The 22,036-nt window shown below is 55.1% G+C and overlaps 2 protein-coding genes across 5 annotated transcripts in view; both read left to right on the top strand.

Annotated features, from left to right (window-relative positions):
- DCUN1D2 (defective in cullin neddylation 1 domain containing 2) overlaps positions 1–7,682 on the top strand; it is a 30,243-nt gene extending 22,561 nt beyond the window's left edge. For 3 of the 4 annotated variants that reach the window (XM_077753939.1, XM_077753937.1, XM_077753936.1), the window contains 3 exons: positions 2,805–2,887; positions 4,616–4,712; positions 5,873–7,682. In XM_077753939.1, coding sequence (XP_077610065.1) covers positions 2,805–2,887; positions 4,616–4,712; positions 5,873–5,952 — 260 coding nt within the window. In that variant the 3' untranslated portion in view covers positions 5,953–7,682. The remainder of the gene's footprint in view (positions 1–2,804; positions 2,888–4,615; positions 4,713–5,872) is intronic. The other variant, XM_077753940.1, reaches the window with a different exon arrangement.
- A 1,823-nt stretch (positions 7,683–9,505) lies between these two features.
- The window catches only part of LOC144223298 (inactive ADP-ribosyltransferase ARH2-like), a 22,241-nt gene continuing 9,710 nt past the window's right edge, over positions 9,506–22,036 (top strand). Inside the window, exon 1 of the mRNA XM_077753994.1 lies at positions 9,506–9,909. Within this exon, the coding sequence (XP_077610120.1) occupies positions 9,696–9,909 (214 nt within the window). The 5' untranslated portion in view covers positions 9,506–9,695. The remainder of the gene's footprint in view (positions 9,910–22,036) is intronic.

Here is a 22,036-nt window from a genome sequence, read left to right as displayed (position 1 = left end):
CCCGTGTGTGGTATGTGTGTGTGGGGGGGGGTGTGGGTGTGGGTGTGGGTGTGGGTGTGTGTCCTTCCCGGAGGGGTGCTACAGGGCCAGCAACAGCCTGTACAAGTGGCTCAGTGCAGTATCGTCGTTTTACCAGGGTTTTGAGGGCATAAAAAATAAGAAAGCCAGACGAATATTTTTATGACTGTGCACTCAAAGCGGAACAATTGATGTTGCAGTTTCCAGAGTGTCTTACGTGTTGTGTCTTTGGAAGGATGAAATGTAAATTAAAGAGGTTGATAGAGGTGTTCATGTAGTTCCTAGAAAAGGCAGGACGCCAGGCAAAAAGGTTGATCAAGAAAAGAAAGATGTGTTCTCCGTTCCCTTCAAGTCTGTGTGTCTGTTTATGTGTATGTGTTAGACTTGTGGGGGTTGTTTTATTTTATGTTCGGTTATTTTACGTTTCTTTAGCTTGTCCTCACCCGATGGTCACTCTAATACAGTTAATTGACTTTTTGTTTTAATGTAAGAAATTTAGAATAGTTTCATACAGGCTAGAGTCTGGAATCCGTTGGCTTTGAGAAATCTTGATTTTTGAGGAAGTCAAGTTTCATGATAATTAGCTAATTTTTATATCTACACCCAAAACCTTTTTTGACAGAAGCGACATTTTCACTATGTAATTCTAAATGTGAAACAAATTTTAAATAGTAATGCCTTCCTCTAACACTGTCTTGCTCAGGACAGACCACTTCTCAGAGGCCGGGGGAAGGCGGTAGCTGCCGGAACCTTCTCACGGCCGCCGGGGCCGCTCTTCTCTTGCTTTGGCTCTGAGTTCTGTCATTCTGAGGTTTTCTACTTTTGTTCTATAGCAAGTGGATCTGCCCATTCGGGTGATAGTAAACACTCTTACATACATAACACTGACTATGAATATGTGTACATTCACTTTTAGTCACAAATGTGCGAATCAGGAACTTGTAAGAAAGGTTCCTAGGACCAGACTAAGCTAACAGGACCCAGATTAAATGTCTGCCATTCGACGTTATTCCTCTCTCCTCCCCAGGGTCACCCCTACTTCTCAGTGTGGGACTTGTCACCTCTGAGCTGAGTTGAGTGTAGATCTCAGTTAACGCCCTTCCTAAGTCACAAGGACATAGACGTACAGGCCACCCACTCAGTGTTGGAGCAGAGGCGCAGCGAGGGGTAGCGAGCCAGGTCCACGGCCGCATCCTGGAAGCTTCCTGTTCATGTCTCCTGATTAAGACTCCAGGGTATTTAGGACTAACGTCTGGAATGGCCTGTAAACACAGGCAATGTAGGCGTTTTATTTAAATTTGGTGTTATTTGTACTCTGCTTTGCTTACCCAGTTGTAGCAGTGATCTTTCCTAGAAATCTCCAGTTACAGCTCGACTTTCTTAAAAGTTTTGTGTGTTTACATTAAGTAATTTAAGATCTCACGACCCTGAGATTGGAAGTTACCCGCTCTGCTGACTGAGCCAGCCGGGCACGCCTACAGCATTTGTGTCCAAGTAGGACCAACTGAGATTTAGATGAAAATTTCCTGAAAAGTGGTTAGTCGGGTATCTTGCATTTAAAAGAATCCGTTACCTTAAGAATGTCTTTGTCTAGGGGCACCTGGGTGGCTTAGTCGGTTAAGCGTCGGACTTTCGCGTAGATCATGATGTTGCAGTTCGTGGGTTCGAGCCCCACGTCGGGCTCTGTGCTGACTGCCAGCTCAGAGCCTGGAGGCTATTTCAGAGTCTGTGTCTCCCTCTCTCTCTGACCCTCCCCTGCTCACGCTGTCTCTCTCTCTCTCTCCTAGAAATAAATAAAAATATTAAAAAAAAAAAAAGAATGTCTGTCTACTTTTCACATGAGTTTATCCTGACATAGGTAGGTAAACATATAATTAGGAAATCGTTTATTTCTAACCATTCTTTTATTTTCTAAGTGGTGAGCACTCTGTTAAAGGCTATCAATTTTAACAAGGAAACTCAGTTCAGCCTCTTAATAAACTTGCTGTATCCAGCATACAAGGAGAAATAGATACGAAGCTTAGAGTAAGCAGAGAATGAATCCACATTTTGGAAATCGTGGCTCAGGATGGTGTGCTCGCGTGGTCCTAAAGCTCTGTGTGCTGTTCCCTAAGACCTCATCCTGCGCCCGAGCCCTGCAGCGTAGGTCTGTGTAGAAGCTTCGGAACGTGGCCACACAGCCACTGCCTTCAGGTGGGGAGAATGGAGGACACGGGCCGTGATTGGTAACCAACCCGGACGGGGAATGTCCGTGTGGCAGGGGAAGTGCCCTCCCCAGGTGAGCTGCTCTGTCCCGACGGCACCTGAGAAAGGCGGATGAGTCCTAGCCGTCTTGTGTGGCTTCCCTCCGAGCCAACTCTTCCCGGCCGCTGGGAAAGCATGCCTCCCTTCCTTGGACACTGGTTGTTAGCTTGTCATTCGTCACGTGTAAGTGCTTGGGCCACGTCCTCACACTGCCTGATGTGCGTGAATAGTGCCCAGGCTGCTTCCGTGAAGTTGGAAGAAAGCCTGGAGTACCCAGGAATGGGAGGTGTTAATTAGGGGACAATCGTGTACGTGTCTGAATAACAAGGCCCAGAGCCCTTTTTAAAGAGACTCCCTGAGTTAGAAGATTAGATCACTTACAATTTCAGGACCGTTCTGTAAGGGGCGGACCTTGTCTTACTCTTTGGTAAGAGTTCTGAGTTTTACTAAGTGATTATCAGTACGCTAAGAAGTGGTCATGTTTTTGTGCAGGGGAAAAAGAAATTGGGATTTATTAACCGTTCTTTCTCTCTTTTTGCCAGATTTAGAAATGGCTGTTGCATACTGGAATTTGGTGTTATCTGGAAGGTTTAAATTTTTAGATCTTTGGAACAGCTTTTTATTGGTAAGTGTCATTCTGCCTCTTGCTGTGTGTGCCCAGTGTGAGGGGTCAGCACATGACGTGGCGCCCGTGTCACCAGACCAGGGGGTTCTGCACCGCGGCTGCCAGGCAGTCGGCGAGCGGCCGCGGGCTTCGCCACCGCGCAGAACGGGTAGGGCTGCTCCACGGCCACCTTCCGAAGGGCTCCAGCAGCCACGCGGGACTCTGAGGCTGGGGTTTCAGATGACCTGCAGGCCTCCCTTCCCTGCGGAACCCCCGCCGCCTGGCTCTGGGCTTCCTCTGAGAAATGTGGACTTCCCGAAGCGGCCGTAACACATGTCCCGTGAGCCGACCCGGGCTCCAGACTGTGGACTGTGTCCCGTTGTCCGGCTTGTGCACAGTCCGAGACACGTTAAAGTGTGGTTTGTGACGCTAACCGGGCAGGAGACAGGAGGGCTTAGCGGGCCCCCCAGGAGAGTCTCTGAGCTGGAGGGGCCTCCCGGGCGGGGCGGCTCCCAGCCTGGAGGACGGGAAGCAGGCGTCGCTGTTTGAGGCGTGGGGAGCACCAGCGTCCCCTCCAGCGCAGACAGCCACGTGATGTCGACGTGCCCGCCGCTGCCGTGTTGGCTGCTGTGAGAGTGTGTGAGGCCTGGCAAGGACCGTCTTCCCTCTGGCGGCCGTGCGTGCGGGGTCCTCCTTGCAGCAGCGCGGGGAGGCCGCCGTGCGTGTTCACAGCCGCACGTCACAGTGACCCCGCTCCACCACGTACCAGTTCTGTGGCCAGTGACCTCTACTGCAGACGTTCCCGGGGGGGGAGGGGGGGGCTGCGCACGTGCCCAGAGGTGGTGCCCCGGGGACATGCACAGAGCCCTAGGTCTGAGAGCGGATAAAAGCGCAGACTGTCAGTGCGGACGAAGGCTCCCAGAGCGCAACGGAAGCGGGTTAATCGAAGCCAGGATGCCAGGCGGGGAACGCAAGGAGGGCTGCAGAAGTCTACATATGATTGGGCAGCTCCTGGGTCATCTCTACCACATGCACGGGGCCGGATGTGGGCATGGAACACTGTGCTGGGAGGGGGGAGTCGGGGAGGGGAGCCAGCGCCCCTTCAGCCGGGTGGTGAGTCACACACAGATGTGTGTTGTATCTGAAATCTGGAATGAGGGGCGCCTGGGTGGCTCAGTCGGTTAAGCGTCCGACTTCGGCTCAGGTCATGATCTCACAGTTCGTGGGTTCGAGCCCCACGTCGGGCTCTGTGCTGACAGCTCAGAGCCTGGAGCCTATTTCAGATTCTATGTCTCCCTCCCTCTCTGACCCTTCCCTGCTCACACTGTCTCTCTCTCTCTCTCTCAGAAATAAATAAAACATTTAAAAAAAATTTTTTAATGAAATCTGGAATGACGTACTTGTAGGAAACGGCCCATCCCACTGGAAGTGCCACCTCGCGGGCAGAGAAGTACACGTATCCGAGGCCACGAGCCCGTTGTCCCTCACTGTTTGCGAATCAGCGGGGGGTTAGGTAGAGCTTTAAAGCACTGCCCTTCTTTTGAGTGAGATAGATTAATCCCTACTTCACATGTTTATTCTGTTTTTAAATAAGTCTGCTTTTGTGTGTTTGCACGTTGGCATCACCCAGAACTGCCAGTGCTTCTGCCACGTGTGATGGCGCCCCCTCCATCACGGGTGTGCGCAGGTAACCCGGCCCCGCGGTCACGGCTCTTTCTCAAGTCTGTTGGGTTTTCTCTCATGTGTTAGGAGCATCACAAAAGGTCAATCCCAAGGGACACGTGGAATCTCCTGCTTGATTTTGGAAATATGATTGCGGACGATATGTCTAACTATGACGAAGAAGGTACGGAAGTTGTGGTGCTTCAGGTGATGGCCAGAGATGCTGGTGCGCAGACTGCCTTCCCCTGCCCCTGGGGCGCAGGACGGGGGTGACCCCAGGCCCCCCCTTTGTGTAGTGGCGGGGGTGTGGTGGTGGTGACAGTAGTGCCCTCTTTCTTCCGTCCTGTCAACCACATGAGAAAGATAGGCCTTCACATTTAGTTTAATTCAGGAGGACGGCGCCCTAACAAAAGTGTTTCAGAAGTGGACGTGCAGGGGCCCTGCGGCAGAGCCGTGGGACCACACGGGTGTTTGGAAGCCGCTCTCCAGGCACGTAATCCTGGGTGGCGCCTCAGGCTAGAAACTCCGTCACCTGAAGATTCGGCTGGTAGTTACCTACGTGAACATGATCATATGTCCGTGGTCCTCACCCCCAGGTATTTGAGGACGGTGGCTCAGGGAGCATTTGCGCGCCCGCCGCTGTGGGCACTGGGCCGCCTTAGGGAAGGAGGTGCAGCCCCGGCCCGCCCACCGCGTGCTTCCTCAGCGCCCAGCTTGGAGGCGACCCGTCCGGGCACCTCTGGCGTTGCAGGTCTGTGTGCGTCCTGCGCACTCAGCACAGAGCGGGCGCTTAGTAAATGTGTGTGAGTGAACAGTTGCCCGTGGATGAAAGCCCAGCTCTCAGGAGCGGCCGGTCTGCACGGGAAGGGCCTGCAGCTTGCGGTGTGCTCCTGGCCAATGGGCGTGGTCCGGGCCACCTGGGGTGGTTGGGGGGCTGGGCCCAGAGTGGGAAACGCTCAGAGAGAAAAGGACGCAGTGTTTTGCAGGGAGGGTGGAGGGCCCTGAGCCTTGTCCTGACTGCCGGGGACAGGGGCCGGGCCTTGCGGCCAGCTGGCCCCACGTGCCAGGTCGCTAGAGGCCGTGTCCGCACGGGAACACCGGTGCTGGCCCCGCATTCCTGGCCACTAGAGGCCATGTCCTTACGGGAGGACCGGTGCTGGCCCCGCGTCTGGCGGGAGCAGGAGGAATGGATCTCCGCGGCCAATCCCTTCAGAGAGATGGGCTGTGAGGCGACTTGCTTCAGTTCCTGAAATACAAATATTGACGGTAGAAAGAATGCTCCGGATATAAAAAATAGTGCTCTAAACTGGTGATATTTTTAAATCTGTGTTTGCTTTCCTGTAGGAGCGTGGCCTGTTCTGATAGATGATTTTGTAGAGTACGCACGGCCAGTCGTGACGGGCAGTAGGCGCCGCCCTTTCTAGGCAGAAAGGGAGGATGAGCCAGGACACTGACGGCAAGCACCTCCTCCGGGGAGCCCCGGCACCCGCACAACCTCCCCCTGCACAAGGAAAGGGCCCGTGGACGCAGAAGGAGCTCCTCAGAAGGCGCTGCTCTGGGATGTCTGGTCCCCTGGCTGTCGCTTTAGGATATTGCTGCATGCTTTTTACCATATCTGTGGAAAAGTCGCCCAGAGCATGTTTGCAGAGCTGCAGAGCGTGCGGTTTACTGGGCGGTGCCCGTGACCACGCGGCGCACACGCTCCTGCCCAGCCCGGCACCACACCACCCGCGAGGCAGCGTTTGTGTCCCTGGGAGGAGGGCGCTCCCTTCTGCGGGCCGGAGCTGCCGCCATCGAGCCCCAGGGGAGATCTGAACGTGGGTCCTAACACTTTTAAACGTGGTGCCAGGAATTCAAGATTTCTATTTCCTGAATTATCAAATATCTGGATTTATTTATTTTTATTTTAATTTCCCGTGGACGTCCGTGTGAACGTCCTTCCCCGCTGCCTGCAGTGTGAATCCAGGGATGTTCTGTCATACACCGTTCACGAGTCGGCCCCTGTCCCGCCCACTGTCATTTGAATGAGCTTCCGAAAAAAAATTTTTTAAAGTATGCTTTAAAGAAAATGTATTTTGTTACATTCAAAAAGACATTTTTCCCCAAAAAGCATTTTTTGTGTGTGCAATGGATTATAGATTCAAAAATGGAGTGACTTGGTTCCTTCCAGCCCCCTGCGTGGTTGCACACACTCGGAGGCTGTGATCCACACCATTGCCCGAGACCCCAGACAGGATGGCCCCGCCTCATTCACGTCCACCGTGGGTGTCTGTCACGTTACCGTCTGTCAGGAGGCCGTCCGCTGAAGCACAGACTCTGCTGCGCTGTCCGATGGTGGAGCCTGTGGCGTTACCCTCTCCTCCTGTTGGAAAAGCCCCCGTGTGTCCTAGAAACCCCTGTGCGGACCCCGCGTCATGTTTGAAAAGATCTTCACGTCGCAAGCACGCCTGCTGTCCTGCCTGTAACCCCATTTATGAGACGACTAAGTTGGGGTCACCTCATGGGAGAGGAAGTTCACTGTGGACTTTCTGTGAATGGACAGCGTGCCTAAAATTTGTAGTTTGATGTGACTTTCAAAACTGGATCCAGCGTTTCAGGAAGTATCTGTGCCCCGTAGGAGGGGTCTGTGTACTTGCTGTGTGTGAACTGTTTATCCTTGTGAAGAGGAGTCTTTCCGAGAGACCCCGGGCTGTCCACGGGGGAAAGGAGGCTCGGGGCCTGCCGGCCACAGTCTGGGCTGGGTCGGCCCCTACTTAGGCGCACGGCTGCGTCTCATGGCGTCTCCTGGGCCTGTCCGTCCACGTCTGCGACAGGATCTACAGGGCTGTGTCTGCCCGTGAGCCTGTGTTCTGAGAGAGCACGTACTTTATACAGTGAAAACCTCAACAGCTTTAAAGCACCCTTCGAGGCTTCATGGCGTCTCACCATGGTTCTCAGAGGAGGCTGTAGGGCTGCAACACCTTGTCATTCTTAAGATTCAAAGTTATGGGAGGGGAGACTTCTGTGCAACTAACTGTTCCTCAGTAGATAACAGAACATTAGTGGCTGGACAGAGGCTCTTCAAGATCTCGGGTTTCTTCTATTCTGTACATTTAAGGTGTGTGAGCCATGGAACGTGCTAAGAGCTTTGAAAATGTTGAAGTAAATTATTTTCTCTGGCGTGGTGGTGGTGGAGGCCTCGTAACTCTGTTCTCGATCGCTGAGGTGCTGCTAGACGCCAGGGGCCAGCAGGAAAACGGCCCCTCTGGGGACACCCACCATGTCCAGCCTGCCCCCTCATGTAGATGGTGGCGCCCCGACGCACACAGTTTGGCCGTTTAGTTTCCTTTTCATGGCCACATAGTGCGTTAAATAATATGGTTGTGTTTGTGTGAAAAGCTGTAGCTCTCTCGTAACTGGCTGACTTTCCCGAGCTACTGGGCATCCTGTGGCAGGACTGGTGGACATGCACACCAGGAATGTGTGGAGAACACACGAGTCCCCCAGGTAGAATAGGCTGAATAAAGACCTGTGACCTATGCCTCCTGGAATAGACGTGACCCCGTCTCCATCTTGGGGACCAATCCGTGTCACTGCCTTGCTTGAACTTCGTGCAAGTCCAGGTACGATCACTGCAGGCTGCGTGGGGTGAGGTAAGGTTCGAGGCGCACGGCCAGGGCTCAGCAAGTGCTGCTGAACAAGGTAGGGGACAGTGCGGGGTCGCTGCTGGCGACCTCAGTAAAGGTTTCCATGGCCTCAGGGTCAGCAAGAGAAATGAGCAGCAAACCTCCTCTCCCTCAACAGTAGCTGTTTCTGCCAAATGACACTCTTCCACCCACCAAGGGCAGTTGTCTGAATAGAGGGCTGCAGTGTGCACAGGCGGCTCGCGGGACTCGCCCCCCCACCCCGGGGGGGGCCTCTGCTGGAATAACGTTTCAGAGCCTCCTTTGTAACAAGTGCTAAGTTGACGCTCTGTGTGCTCACATGCAGCTCAGTGTCTTGTTATTATGAAAGAAGTGTTATTTTTTTTAAACGTTAACTCATTTTTGAGAGAGAGAGAAAGAGAGCATGCACACCCAAGTAGGGGAGGAGCAGAGAGAGAGGGAGACACAGGATCTGAACCGGGCTCCAGGTTCTGAGCTGCCAGCGCAGAGCCCAACACAGGGCTCGAACTCGTGGGCTGTGAGATCATGACCTGAGCTAAGTCGGACACTCAACCAACTGACCCACTCAGACACCTCAAGAAATGTTATTTTTATCACATGTGCTGCTTAGGTCCAGCCGTGCTGGGCCTCACTTCTACTCCAGTGAGTGACCAGGCCCCAGGGGGGAGCGAGGGCCCGTGAGGGGTCGGCTTCCTAACTTCTGATTCCAAACCCAGGGCCTGGTTTGCACATTTGCACGCCAGCCTCCTCCTACCCCTCAGCGCCCTCTTGGGGGGTCTGGGTCTGAATTGGGAGCCGGCAGTGTCTGAACACTGCTGCAGTCTGGAGCCTGGCCATGGGAGAGGCTTTTGCTGCACGTGCAATGGGGAGAGGGCTCCGTGCCCCGCCACACGGGCTCGAGGGGCCTCTCTCCTGTGCACTGTGCATTTTCTGAGTTCTCTACCAAACACGTTCTGTCCTCAAAAAGTTTCCCAAAAAATAAAACCGTGCGTATAATGGGTGAAACTCCACGTTATGCTGAGTGAGAGAAGCCAGACAGGAAGGCCACACAGGCTACGATTCCACTTACTTGAAACTCTAGAAATGACAGAGCTGTCGGGNCCCAGGGGACTCCGGGAGGGCGGTGCGCTGAGCCCAGCTGCGGCCGGGTCCGTCCCGGCGTCCTCCAGGCGGAGCGCTGTGGAAACGGCCCAGGAGCCGCCTTCCAGAACGAGGGCTCAGGCTTAGAGGTCGCCGCCCCGCGGGGAGGCGTCTGCAGCAGCTGTTCGGCCGCTGACTCAGGCCGCGGGCGCCACAGGGTGAGGGAGCCCGTGTCTGAGCCGCCGCCGGAGGGAGGGACGCCGTCCACGCGGCTCCTCGCGGGGCGCAGCGGAGCCGGCGCCGTCCTCACCGGTCACCCGCAGAGACACCGGGGACACGCCCCCGGCTGCTCAGAGCTCCTGCCCGCAGCACGGGGCGGGCGGAGGTCAGCGGGGCGCACGGAAGGCCGCTCCGTGGGGCCCGGGGGCTGAGCGCGGCCCGAGATGGAGAAGTTCAAGGCTGCCATGCTGCTGGGGGCGGTGGGTGACGCTCTCGGGCACAGAAATGCCCGCAAGGACAGCGGCGCTTCCGGCAGGAAGGTCCAGGAGGAGCCGCGGCCGAATGGGGGCCCCGACCAGCCGGTGCCATCCCAGGAGAGGTGGGCGGTGAGTGACAACACCATCATGCACCTGGCGACAGCCGCGGCCCTGACCACAGGTAAGCGGGCCACCCTGCCCCCAGCCCCCAGCGCCACCGGGGAGCCCCCAGCTCTGTCCTAGACGCCCCTGCCCAAAGGGGTTTAATGCCCACCAGCGTCCCTTTGGATTATTTTGCTGTAAATAGTGACTCTCCACTATTGTGTTCATACAACGTCTGCTAGGCTGAGCCTGGCGTCTCCAGGGTTAAAACTAGGTAAATCTGCTTTGGGTCTGTTTGGTTGAGGGTTGAACCCTGCTGAGGGTTCACCTTTTCACTGCAGATATTAAGCCTTCTGATTTTATTTTAAAAGAATATAAAATAATAAGCCCGCTTGAAATTTGGGCCCATTAAGATAATATTGTTTGGGCATTACTTCTAAACTCCAGTAAACTCGGGCAAAATGCCATCTACCAAGATAGGATTCAGATATGTGTGCACACACAAATGTGTCCTAAGACAATGCTGTGGCATTGGCTGGGCAGGGGCCGGGGGCTTCTAGAACCATCCCTCACGCGCCAGCTGATTCTCAGAGAAGCCGTGGGTGTGTACATATGTGTAGCCCAGCTTTCCTCCAGGTTACACGCTCTCTGAAAACCTGTAGGTGCTTTTAGTGTGCTGTTGCCAAATGAAAGTCTGGGGCCACAGTTGAGTTGATGAGGCCTCGTGTCTGGGCCCCTGTGCCCGTCCGAGTCGGCCGTGGGCTCGCTCAGCTTAGCTCTGTGCTCATCCCGCAGGAATGCCGTCGGCGAGGTGGCCCATTCCAAAATAGCTCGGGCGACGGCGAGAGCACAGATAAGATAGTGCCCCGGCGCGTGAGGTGGCGAAGCAGCTCTGAGTCCAAATATTTCCAGTTTCCCGTGCTCGCAGGCAGACTCTCAGTGGTATGAAATCGCACCCTGGCGGCCCGCCCCCCGAGAGCCTGTCTCTGGAAGCAGCACACAGCGGGTCCTTACTCTCGCACCTGCTCCTTCCATGTGTGTCTGATGCCATCCGTCCACGTGTCCTCTCCGTGGACAAGGTCCTCTCCCCGTTTCTTTTGTGAATGGCAGGGTCCACGTCCTGTGTCTGCCTGTGTAGGCGCCCAGGACAGACGCCAGCAGGGTCACACACTCCTGACCGTGTCGCGCTCTCTGAGATTAGATTGAGCCCTCCCGACAGACATAGGCTATCGTCTACCCCAGTGTGAAATGTATGCGTGGAACGCATTGCCTGTGGGAGCACCACGCCGGGGAGCACCGCGAGTGCTCAGGACATCGTTTCCGAGGACGGATGCCCCACGCCTCTGGCTACGGGAAGCGGGGCGGTGGTATGCAGCACCCTCTGCCCCTTGAGCCACGAGGGGACACTCGTGAAGACGCCCCTGACTTGGAGCCTCCGGAAACGCAAGCAGCCATAGTTTTTTCAAGTCACTAAAAATCTAAGTTGAAATTTTATTTCAATTTAGCTGTCAAACAGCCCAATTTTTTTTCTCTAAATAGCAAATTGTAGGTTTGAGAAGGGGCCTCTGAGCCATGTTAACGGTGATGGCTGGCACTGCCGTGGCACTGATCGTTGCAGGGGCCACTCTGAGTCTACGCATATCAACCCCTGACCTCGCCTCCCCTGACCTCGCCTCCCCTGACCTCACACCCCCTGCCTCACATACCTGACATCATTATTACAATTTTACCGACAAAGGAGCGGACGCACAGAGAGGTTAAGTAACCTGTCCAATGCCACATAGCCAAGCGAGAGACTGAGCATGTACTAGAACTCAGATCACTTGGTTCCAGCACCTAAGTTAAGCCCTGCCCCAGCCACCCGAAGCTGCTGGCCACGCAGCTGTCTCGAGGGTCCCAGTGGACAGCCGTTCTCCAAAATGCTTCCCAAAGACAGGCAGACTTTGACAGAGTGTAGCTGCAGCTTGGCATTTCTGAGGAAGGCCGTTACTGGGTGCCGTGGGCCGACACAGTGTGTGGCTGTGCGGCTGCACTAAAGCAAGTGTGAGGCTGGGATGGGGCAGCCTGTGGGATGACCTGCTTTTGGGAATGAGATCAAATACTGGCCTAGGAAGCAGTGTGCACAGGCCGGGGGTAATCCAGTATGCACACCTACTCAGCGAACTCACTGGACATGCAAGGCTCCCTCACGTGTGTGGCCCCGTTCCTGTCACCCAAGGATGAGAAGGAGGCTCAGCCTTGGGGGCCCCGGAGCCTGGCAGTCCTCGTTCTCCATAACTCACTGGCCCAAGAACTGCTGACCTTGCTTTCCCTCCTGCCCTGTACTTCAGGATGACGATGCCTTCTTCATAAGCTTAAGTGAGATCAAGTGGGGCCGCATGGACACTTAGTATTTTTTTTAAGTTTCTTGATTTATTTATTTTTTTTAAATATTTTTATTTATTTCTAGGAAAGAGAGAGACAGCGTGAGCAGGGGAGGGTCAGAGAGAGAGGGAGTCACAGACTGAAACAGGCTCCAGGCTCTGAGCTGGCAGTCAGCACAGAGCCCGACGCGGGGCTCGAACCCACGAACCGCGAGATCATGACCTAAGCGAAAGTCGGACGCTTAACCGACTAAGCCACTCAGGCGCCCCATGTTTCTTGATTTATTTTGAGAGACAGACAGAGCACAAGTGGAGGAGGGCTAGCGAGAGAGGGAGAGAGAGAATCCCAAGCAGGTTGCATACTGTCAGCGTAGAGCCAGACGTGGAGCTCAAACCNCACCCACCTCATTTAATAAAAGATTAAGGGAAGGTGGCTCACGGCAAGATAGTTAACGTCTGTCTTTCTAAATGTGCTGTTCCGAGGATCCGCAGCCCGCCTGCCGTGGCCCAGGCAGGGTGGGCTGGAGGAGGGGGCATTAGCCCATCTGGGACGGCAGCAGGGGCCGCGGTCCATAACCCGCAGGGGACCAGGGGCCCAGCCCAGGCCCGAGCAGACCACGCCTGTCCAGACTCCCCTCTCCCTCCTCCACCGTCACTGGCGCCCTGGCGGTAACAGCGTTTTGAAAAGTTGACATTTTTACGACAAAGCTACTCAATCTTGCTATGCTGCCGTTTCTTTATGGTGACATTGGTTGGGAGACACACAGGGTCGTCGTGAGCAGATCCGTGTTGTAGGAGGCTGGTGGGGAAGGCATAGGAGAACGAGCTGACGAGCCCTGTCACCACGCAGAGGAGCTCGGGCAAGAGGCTCCTTGGCACCTGTGCTTTGCAAATTCTGTTCCTCGTTTAAATTCGAACCGGAAACCAACAGAAGAATGTTGACGTTTTGTTGTTAAGGAGTCTTTGTTTTCCTTTGGAAGGATGTGATTCTGGAATAGAATGAATTATTTGAGGGGGTCTGGTAAGGCCAGGCTCGCTAACCTCCCCGGACTGAGTAAGAAGGTGTTTGTGACGGGGGGCGGGGGGTGCCAGCGCCCCAGGGCCGAGCGGATCCCAGCGGCTCGCAGAGCCCATGGTCTGGCCGCGCACTCTGCACCTCTGCTCAGAACCCAGCCGTGCGGGGCGCAGAGGCTGGGACAGGAGGACTGAGGACCAGGTCCACCCTCCAGGGCGTGACGGCCCACCTGCCCTAACGGCTGCAGGGACGGAGGTCTTCGTCCCACATGAGGCAGAGATTGGCAAGGGCACAGGACCCTGGCCCGGAGCACCTGATGAGAAGACCCCTCCACTGCCTCTTCCCGGCTCCAGGGGCCCCAAGAGGAGGTCTCCTCCCCTCCTCCCAACCTCCTCCCCTCCTCCAGACCCCCCAGAGTTGGGGTATGTGTCCCAAGCAGAGACGGGCAGTCCCAGCTCCCGAGGCCTGAAATGCAGCTTGAGTACAGAATGAGTTTGTTGATGGCTGTTAAGAGTCACATTAGGGGGCGCCCTTGTGGTTCAGTTGGTTGAGTGTCAACTCCTGATTTCCACTCAGGTCATGGGTTTGAGCCCTATGTTGCGCTGATCATGGAGCCTGCTTGGGATTCTCTGCCTTCCTTCTGTCTGCCTCTCCCCTGCTCATGCACCCTGTCTCTCAAAACAAAAAAAAAGGCACGCTGGCAGTGCAGCCCATACCTGCCCAGCTGGCCTGGCACAGCAGCCCCTCACCCAGCCCTGCTTTCTGATGGAACGAGGCAAACTGGACCCTAAATTTGGAGCTAGGTGGCCTCTAGCCACACGCGGTGCATTACTTAAATTACAGAAATGCTCAGGCTGTGATCAAACTATGTTTACCATCCCTGGCCTTGGGCGAGTCACACAACCCTCGGAGCCCCCTGTGTGACAGATAAGAGGCTGACGCTATTAAGGAGGGGTGGGGGAGAAGCTGACGGCAGGTGGCCAGTGCTTCAGCTCCTCTGCCCTCCATTCCTGTGATCCTCCAGGGGCTGGGGACACGCTTGTCCCCAGGACGCAGTCAAGCATGTTGCAGATTGGGCCAATCAGTGCCTGGCAGGCAGCTCAAGGGGTTTCCAGGAGTGAAAGGCGGTGGAGGCGGGAGGGGACAAGCCCCCTTAAGGACGCCCGGGTATTTGTCAGCCTAAGGAACGGCCAGACTCAGGCCAGTTTGTCATCACAGGTACAGAACCATTAACAGGAAATGAGGGTTGTGGGGTTTTCTAGATCGTCCTGTGCAACCTGAATAAGACACACATACACCAGTTCTAATTAATGTCTGAAACCTGAATAAAATTAGAGTGAACTTTGTGCCTACTTCATTTCTATAGGAGCCAGGCTTGTGGGAGACGGTGGGAGACTCTGTGAGATGGTGACAGACGGTGGGAGACTGTGAGAGACTATGGGAGACTGTAAGAGACAGTGAGAGACTGTGGGAGACTGTGGGAGAGACTGTGGGAGACTGTGGGAGATTGTGAGAGAATCTGGGAGACTGGGAGAGACTGTGGGAGACTGTGGGAGACTATGGAGGAGACTGTGGGAGACTGTGGAAGACTGTGGGAGACTTTGAGAGACTGTGAGAGATGGGGAGAGACTGTGGGAGACTGTGGGAGACTGTGAGAGGCTGTGAGAGACTGTGGAAGACTGTAGGAGACTGTGAGACTGTGAGAGACTGTGGAAGACTATGAGAGACTTTAAGAGACTTTGGGAGACTGTGAGAGACTGTGGGAGACTGTAGGAAACAGAGAGACACTGTGGGAGACTGTAGGAGACTGTGACAGACTGTGGGAGACTCGGAGACTGGGAGAGACTGTGGAAGACTGGCAGAGACTTTAAGAGACTTTGGGAGACTGTGAGAGACTGTGGAAGACTGTAGGAAACAGAGAGACACTGTGGGAGACTGTAGGAGACTGTGACAGACTGTGGGAGACTGTGGGAGACTGGGAGACTGGGAGAGAATGTGGAAGACTGTGAGAGACTTTAAGAGATTTTGGAGACTGTGAGAGAATGTGGAAGACTGTGGGAAACGGTGAGAGACTGTGGGAGACTGTGGGAGATTTTGAGAGACTGTGGAAGACTGTGGGTGACTGTGAGAGACTGTGGGAGACTGTGGGAGACTGTGGGAGACTGGGAGACGGTGGGAGGCTGTGGGAGACTGGGAGACAGTGGGAGACTGGGGGAGAGTGTGGGAGACTGTGGGAAACTGTGGGAGACTGTGAGAGACTGTAGAAGACTGTAGGAGACTGTGGGAGACTTTGGAAGATTGTGGGAGACTGTGAGAGATGGTGGGAGACTGTGGGGGACTGTGAGATACTGTGGGAGAGTGTTGGAGACTGTGAGAGACTGTGAGAGACTGTGGGAGACTGTGGGAGTCTGTGGGAGAGTGTGGGAGACTGTGGGAGACCTGGTAGACTGGGAGAGACTGTGGGAGATTGTGGGAGACGGTGAGAGATGGTGGGAGACTGTGAGAGACTGTGAGAGATGGTGGGAGACTGTGAGAGACTGTGAGAGACTGTGGGAGACTGTGGGAGATTGGGGGAGACTGTGAGAGACGGTGGGAGACTTTGGGAGACTGTGAGAGACTGTGCGAGTCTGTGGGAGACTGTGGGAGACTGGGAAACTGTGAGAGACTGGGAGAGACGGTGGGAGACTGTGGGAGACTGTGAGAGACTGTGCGAGTCTGTGGGAGACTGTGGGAGACTGGGAAACTGTGAGAGACTGGGAGAGACGGTGGGAGACTGTGGGAGACTGTGAGAGACTGTGAGAGACTGTGGGAGATTGGGGGAGACTGTGAGAGACGGTGGGAGACTTTGGGAGACTGTGAGAGACTGTGCGAGTCTGTGGGAGACTGTGGGAGACTGGGAAACTGTGAGAGACTGGGAGAGACTGTGGGAGACTTTAAGAGACATTGGGAGACTGTGAGAAACTGGGAGACTGTGGGAAACTGTGAGTGACTGTGGGAGACTGTGGGAGACTGTGAGAGACTGTGGTAGAGTGTGGGAGGCTGTGGGAGTCTGTGGGAGACTGTGAGAGACTGTGAGAGACTGTGGGAGACTGTGAGAGACTGTGGGAGACAGTGGGAGACTGGGAGAGACAGTGAAAGACTGTGGGAGACTGTGGGAGACTGAGAGACTGTGAGAGACTGTGGAAGACTGTGGGAGACTTTACGAGCCTTTGGAGACTGTGAGAAACTGGGAGACTGTGGGAAAATGTGAGAGACTGTGGGAGACTGTGGGAGACTATGAGAGACTGTGGGAGACTGTGAGAGACTGTGGAGATGATAAGAGACTGTGAGAGACTGTGGGAGACTGTGGGAGACTGTGGGAGACTGGGAGACTGGGAGAGAATGTGGAAGACTGTGGGAGACGTTAAGAGACATTGGGAGACTGTGAGAAACTGGGAGACTGTGGGAAACTGTGAGAGACTGTGGGAGACAGGGAGAGACTGTGTATACTGGGAAAGACAGTGGGAGACGGGGAGAGACTGTGGGAGAATGGGAGAGAGTGTGGGAGACTGTGGGAGACATGGTAGACTGGGAGAGACTGTGGGAGACTGTGAGAAACTGTGAGAGACTGTGGGAGACAGTGGGAGACTCTGGGAGACTGGGAGACTCGGAGAGACTATGGGAGACTGGGAGAGACTGTGGGAGACTGTGAGAGACTGTGGGAGCCTGTGAGAGACTGTGAGAGACTGTGGGAGAATGGGAGAGAATGTAGGAGACTGTGGGAGACTTGGTAGACTGGGAGAGACTGTGGGAGACAGTGAGAGACTGTGGGAGACTGTGGGAGACTGTGAGAGACGGTGGGAGACTGTGGGAGNGAGACTGTGAGAGACTGTGAGAGACTGTGGGAGAATGGGAGAGAGTGTGGGAGACTGTGGGAGACTTGGTAGATTGGGAGAGACTGTGGGAGACTATGAGAGACTGTGGGACACTGTGGGAGACGGTGGGAGACCGTGGGAGACTGTGAGAGACTGTGGAATACTGTGGGAGACTGTGGGAGACTGTGGGAAACTGTGAGAGACTGTGAGAGACTGTGGGAGACTTTAAGAGACATTGGGAGACTGTGAGAAACTGGGAGACTGTGGGAAACTGTGAGAGACTGTGGGACACTGTGGGAGACTGTGAGAGACTGTGGGAGACTGTGGGAGACGGTGAGAGACTATGGGAGACGGGGAGAGACTGTGTATACTGGGAAAGACAGTGGGAGATGGGGAGAGACTGTGGGAGAATGGGAGAGAGTGTGGGAGACTGTGGGAGACATGGTAGACTGGGAGAGACTGTGGGAGACTGTGAGAGACGGTGGGAGACTGTGAGAGACTGTGAGAGACTGTGAGAGACTGTGGGAGTCTGTGGGAGACGGTGGGAGACTGGGAGACTGGGAAACTGTGAGAGACTGTTGGAGACTGTGTGAGACTGTGGGAGACTGTGGGAGACTGTGAGAGACTGTGAGAGACTGTGGGAGACTGTGGGAGACGGTGGGAGACTGGGAGACTGGGAAACTGAGAGATGTGAGATACTCTGGGACACTTTAAGAGACATTGGGAGACTGTGAGAGACTGTGGGAGACGGTGGGAGACAGGGAGACTGGGAAACTGAGAGACTGTGAGATACTCGGGGACACTTTAAGAGACATTGGGAGACTGTGAGAAACTGGGAGACTGTGGGAAACTGTGTGAGACTGTAGGAGACTGTGGGAGACTGTGGGAGACTGTGGGAGACTGTGAGAGACTGTGAGAGACTGTGGGAGACTGTGGGAGACTGTGAGAGACTGTGAGAGACTGTGGGAGACTGTGGGAGACTGTGAGAGACTGTGAGAGACTGTGGGAGACTGTGGGAGACTGTGAGAGACTGTGAGAGACTGTGGGAGACTGTGGGAGACTGTGAGAGACTGTGAGAGACTGTGGGAGACTGTGGGAGACTGTGAGAGACTGTGAGAGACTGTGGGAGACTGTGGGAGACTGTGAGAGACTGTGAGAGACTGTGGGAGACTGTGGGAGACTGTGAGAGACTGTGAGAGACTGTGGGAGACTGTGGGAGACTGTGAGAGACTGTGAGAGACTGTGGGAGACTGTGGGAGACTGTGAGAGACTGTGAGAGACTGTGGGAGACTGTGGGAGACTGTGAGAGACTGTGAGAGACTGTGGGAGACTGTGGGAGACTGTGAGAGACTGTGAGAGACTGTGGGAGACTGTGGGAGACTGTGAGAGACTGTGAGAGACTGTGGGAGACTGTGGGAGACTGTGAGAGACTGTGAGAGACTGTGGGAGACTGTGGGAGACTGTGAGAGACTGTGAGAGACTGTGGGAGACTGTGGGAGACTGTGAGAGACTGTGAGAGACTGTGGGAGACTGTGGGAGACTGTGAGAGACTGTGAGAGACTGTGGGAGACTGTGGGAGACTGTGAGAGACTGTGAGAGACTGTGGGAGACTGTGGGAGACTGTGAGAGACTGTGAGAGACTGTGGGAGACTGTGGGAGACTGTGAGAGACTGTGAGAGACTGTGGGAGACTGTGGGAGACTGTGAGAGACTGTGAGAGACTGTGGGAGACTGTGGGAGACTGTGAGAGACTGTGAGAGACTGTGGGAGACTGTGGGAGACTGTGAGAGACTGTGAGAGACTGTGGGAGACTGTGGGAGACTGTGAGAGACTGTGAGAGACTGTGGGAGACTGTGGGAGACTGTGAGAGACTGTGAGAGACTGTGGGAAACTGTGAGAGACTGTGAGAGACTGTGGAAGACTGTGGAAGCTTTAAGAGACATTGGGAGACTGTGAGAAACTGGGAGACTGTGGGAAACTGTGTGAGACTGTAGGAGACTGTGGGAGACTGTGGAAGACTGTGGGAGATTGTGGGAGACTGTGGGAAACTGTGAGAGACTGTGGGAGACCGTGGGAGAGAGTGAGAGACCGTGGGAGACTGTGGGAGACTGTGGGAGACTGAGAGAGACTGTGGGAGACTGTGGGAGACCGCGAGAGACTGTGGGAGACTGTGAGAGACTCTGGGCGACTTGGGTGACTGTGGGAGACTGTGGGAGACGGTGGGAGATGGTGGGAGACGGTGAGAGACTGTGAGAGATTGTGGGAGACTGTGGGAGACTGTGGGAGACAGTGGGAGACGGTGGGAGATGGTGGGAGACGGTGAGAGACTGTGAGAGATTGTGGGAGACTGTGGGAGACTNTGGGAGGCTGTGGGAGTCTGTGAGAGACTGTGAGAGACTGTGAGAGACTGTGGGAGACAGTGAGAGACTGTGGGAGACAGTGGGAGACTGGGAGAGACAGTGAAAGACTGTGGGAGACTGTGGGAGACTGAGAGACTGTGAGAGACTGTGGAAGACTGTGGGAGACTTTACGAGCCTTTGGAGACTGTGAGAAACTGGGAGACTGTGGGAAAATGTGAGAGACTGTGGGAGACTGTGGGAGACTATGAGAGACTGTGGGAGACTGTGAGAGACTGTGGAGATGATAAGAGACTGTGAGAGACTGTGGGAGACTGTGGGAGACTGTGGGAGACTGGGAGNTGGGAGACTGTGGGAGCCTATGGGAGACTGTGAGACTGTGGGAGACTGTTGGAGACAGTGAGAAACTGTGGGAGACTGTGAGAGACTGTGGGAGACTGTGGGAGACTGTGGCAGACTTTAAGAGACATTGCGAGACTGTGAGAAACTGGGAGACTGTGGGAAACTGTGAGAGACTATAGGAGACTGTGGGAGACTGTGGGAGACTGTGGGGAAACTGTGGAGACTGTGAAAGACGTGGGACACTGTGGGAGACTGTGAGAGACAATGAAAGACTGTGGGAGAATGTGAGAGACTGTGAGAGACTGTGAGAGACTGTGAGAGACTGTGGGAGAATGTGGGAGACAGTGAGAGACTGTGGGAGACTGTGGGAGACTGTCGAAGACTGTGAGAGACTGTGGGAGACCGTGGGAGACAGTGAGAGACTGTGGGAGACCGTGGGAGACCTTGTGAGACTCTGGGAGACTGTGAGAGACGGTGGGAGACCGTGAGAGATGGTGGGAGACCATGAGAGACGATTGGAGACCGTGGGAGACTGTGGGAGACTGTGGGAGACGGTGGGAGACTGTGGGAGACTGTGAGAGACTGTGGGAGACTGTGAGAGACTCTGGGCGACTTGGGTGACTGTGGGAGACTGTGGGAGACTGTGGGGGACGGTGGGAGACGGTGAGAGACTGTGAGAGACTGTGGGAGACTGTGGGAGACGGTGGGAGACGGTGGGAGACAGTGAGAGACTGTGGGAGACTGTGGGAGACTGAGAGACTGTGGGAGACTGTGGGAGACTGTGGGAGACGGTGGGAGACGGTGGGAGACAGTGAGAGACTGTGGGAGACTGTGGGAGACTGTGGGAGACTGTGAGAGACTCTGGGAGACTGTGGGAGACTGTGGGAGACTGTGAGAGACTCTGGGAGACTGTGGGAGACTGTGGGAGACTGTGAGAGACTCTGGGAGACTGTGGGAGACTGTGGGAGACTGTGAGAGACTCTGGGAGACTGTGGGAGACTGTGGGAGACTGTGAGAGACTCTGGGAGACTGTGGGAGACTGTGGGAGACTGTGAGAGACTCTGGGAGACTGTGGGAGACTGTGGGAGACTGTGAGAGACTCTGGGAGACTGTGGGAGACTGTGGGAGACTGTGAGAGACTCTGGGAGACTGTGGGAGACTGTGGGAGACTGTGAGAGACTCTGGGAGACTGTGGGAGACTGTGGGAGACTGTGAGAGACTCTGGGAGACTGTGGGAGACTGTGGGAGACTGTGAGAGACTCTGGGAGACTGTGGGAGACTGTGGGAGACTGTGAGAGACTCTGGGAGACTGTGGGAGACTGTGGGAGACTGTGAGAGACTCTGGGAGACTGTGGGAGACTGTGGGAGACTGTGAGAGACTCTGGGAGACTGTGGGAGACTGTGGGAGACTGTGAGAGACTCTGGGAGACTGTGGGAGACTGTGGGAGACTGTGAGAGACTCTGGGAGACTGTGGGAGACTGTGGGAGACTGTGAGAGACTCTGGGAGACTGTGGGAGACTGTGGGAGACTGTGAGAGACTCTGGGAGACTGTGGGAGACTGTGGGAGACTGTGAGAGACTCTGGGAGACTGTGGGAGACTGTGGGAGACTGTGAGAGACTCTGGGAGACTGTGGGAGACTGTGGGAGACTGTGAGAGACTCTGGGAGACTGTGGGAGACTGTGGGAGACTGTGAGAGACTCTGGGAGACTGTGGGAGACTGTGGGAGACTGTGAGAGACTCTGGGAGACTGTGGGAGACTGTGGGAGACTGTGAGAGACTCTGGGAGACTGTGGGAGACTGTGGGAGACTGTGAGAGACTCTGGGAGACTGTGGGAGACTGTGGGAGACTGTGAGAGACTCTGGGAGACTGTGGGAGACTGTGGGAGACTGTGAGAGACTCTGGGAGACTGTGGGAGACTGTGGGAGACTGTGAGAGACTCTGGGAGACTGTGGGAGACTGTGGGAGACTGTGAGAGACTCTGGGAGACTGTGGGAGACTGTGGGAGACTGTGAGAGACTCTGGGAGACTGTGGGAGACTGTGGGAGACTGTGAGAGACTCTGGGAGATGTGAGAGACTGTGGGAGACTTGGGTGACTGTGGGAGGCGGTGGGAAACTGTGAGAGACTCTGGGAGACTTCGGTGACTGTGGGAGACTGTGGGAGACGGTGGGAGACGGTGGGAGATGGTGGGAGACGGTGAGAGACTGTGAGAGATTGTGGGAGACTGTGGGAGACTGTGGGAGACAGTGGGAGACGGTGGGAGATGGTGGGAGA

This window comes from Crocuta crocuta, unplaced genomic scaffold (assembly GCF_008692635.1).
Source record: "Crocuta crocuta isolate KB4526 unplaced genomic scaffold, BGI_CrCroc_1.0 scaffold31, whole genome shotgun sequence".
In the NCBI taxonomy this organism is placed as follows: Eukaryota; Metazoa; Chordata; class Mammalia; order Carnivora; family Hyaenidae; genus Crocuta; species Crocuta crocuta.
This window is presented reverse-complemented; position numbering and strand designations above follow the sequence as displayed.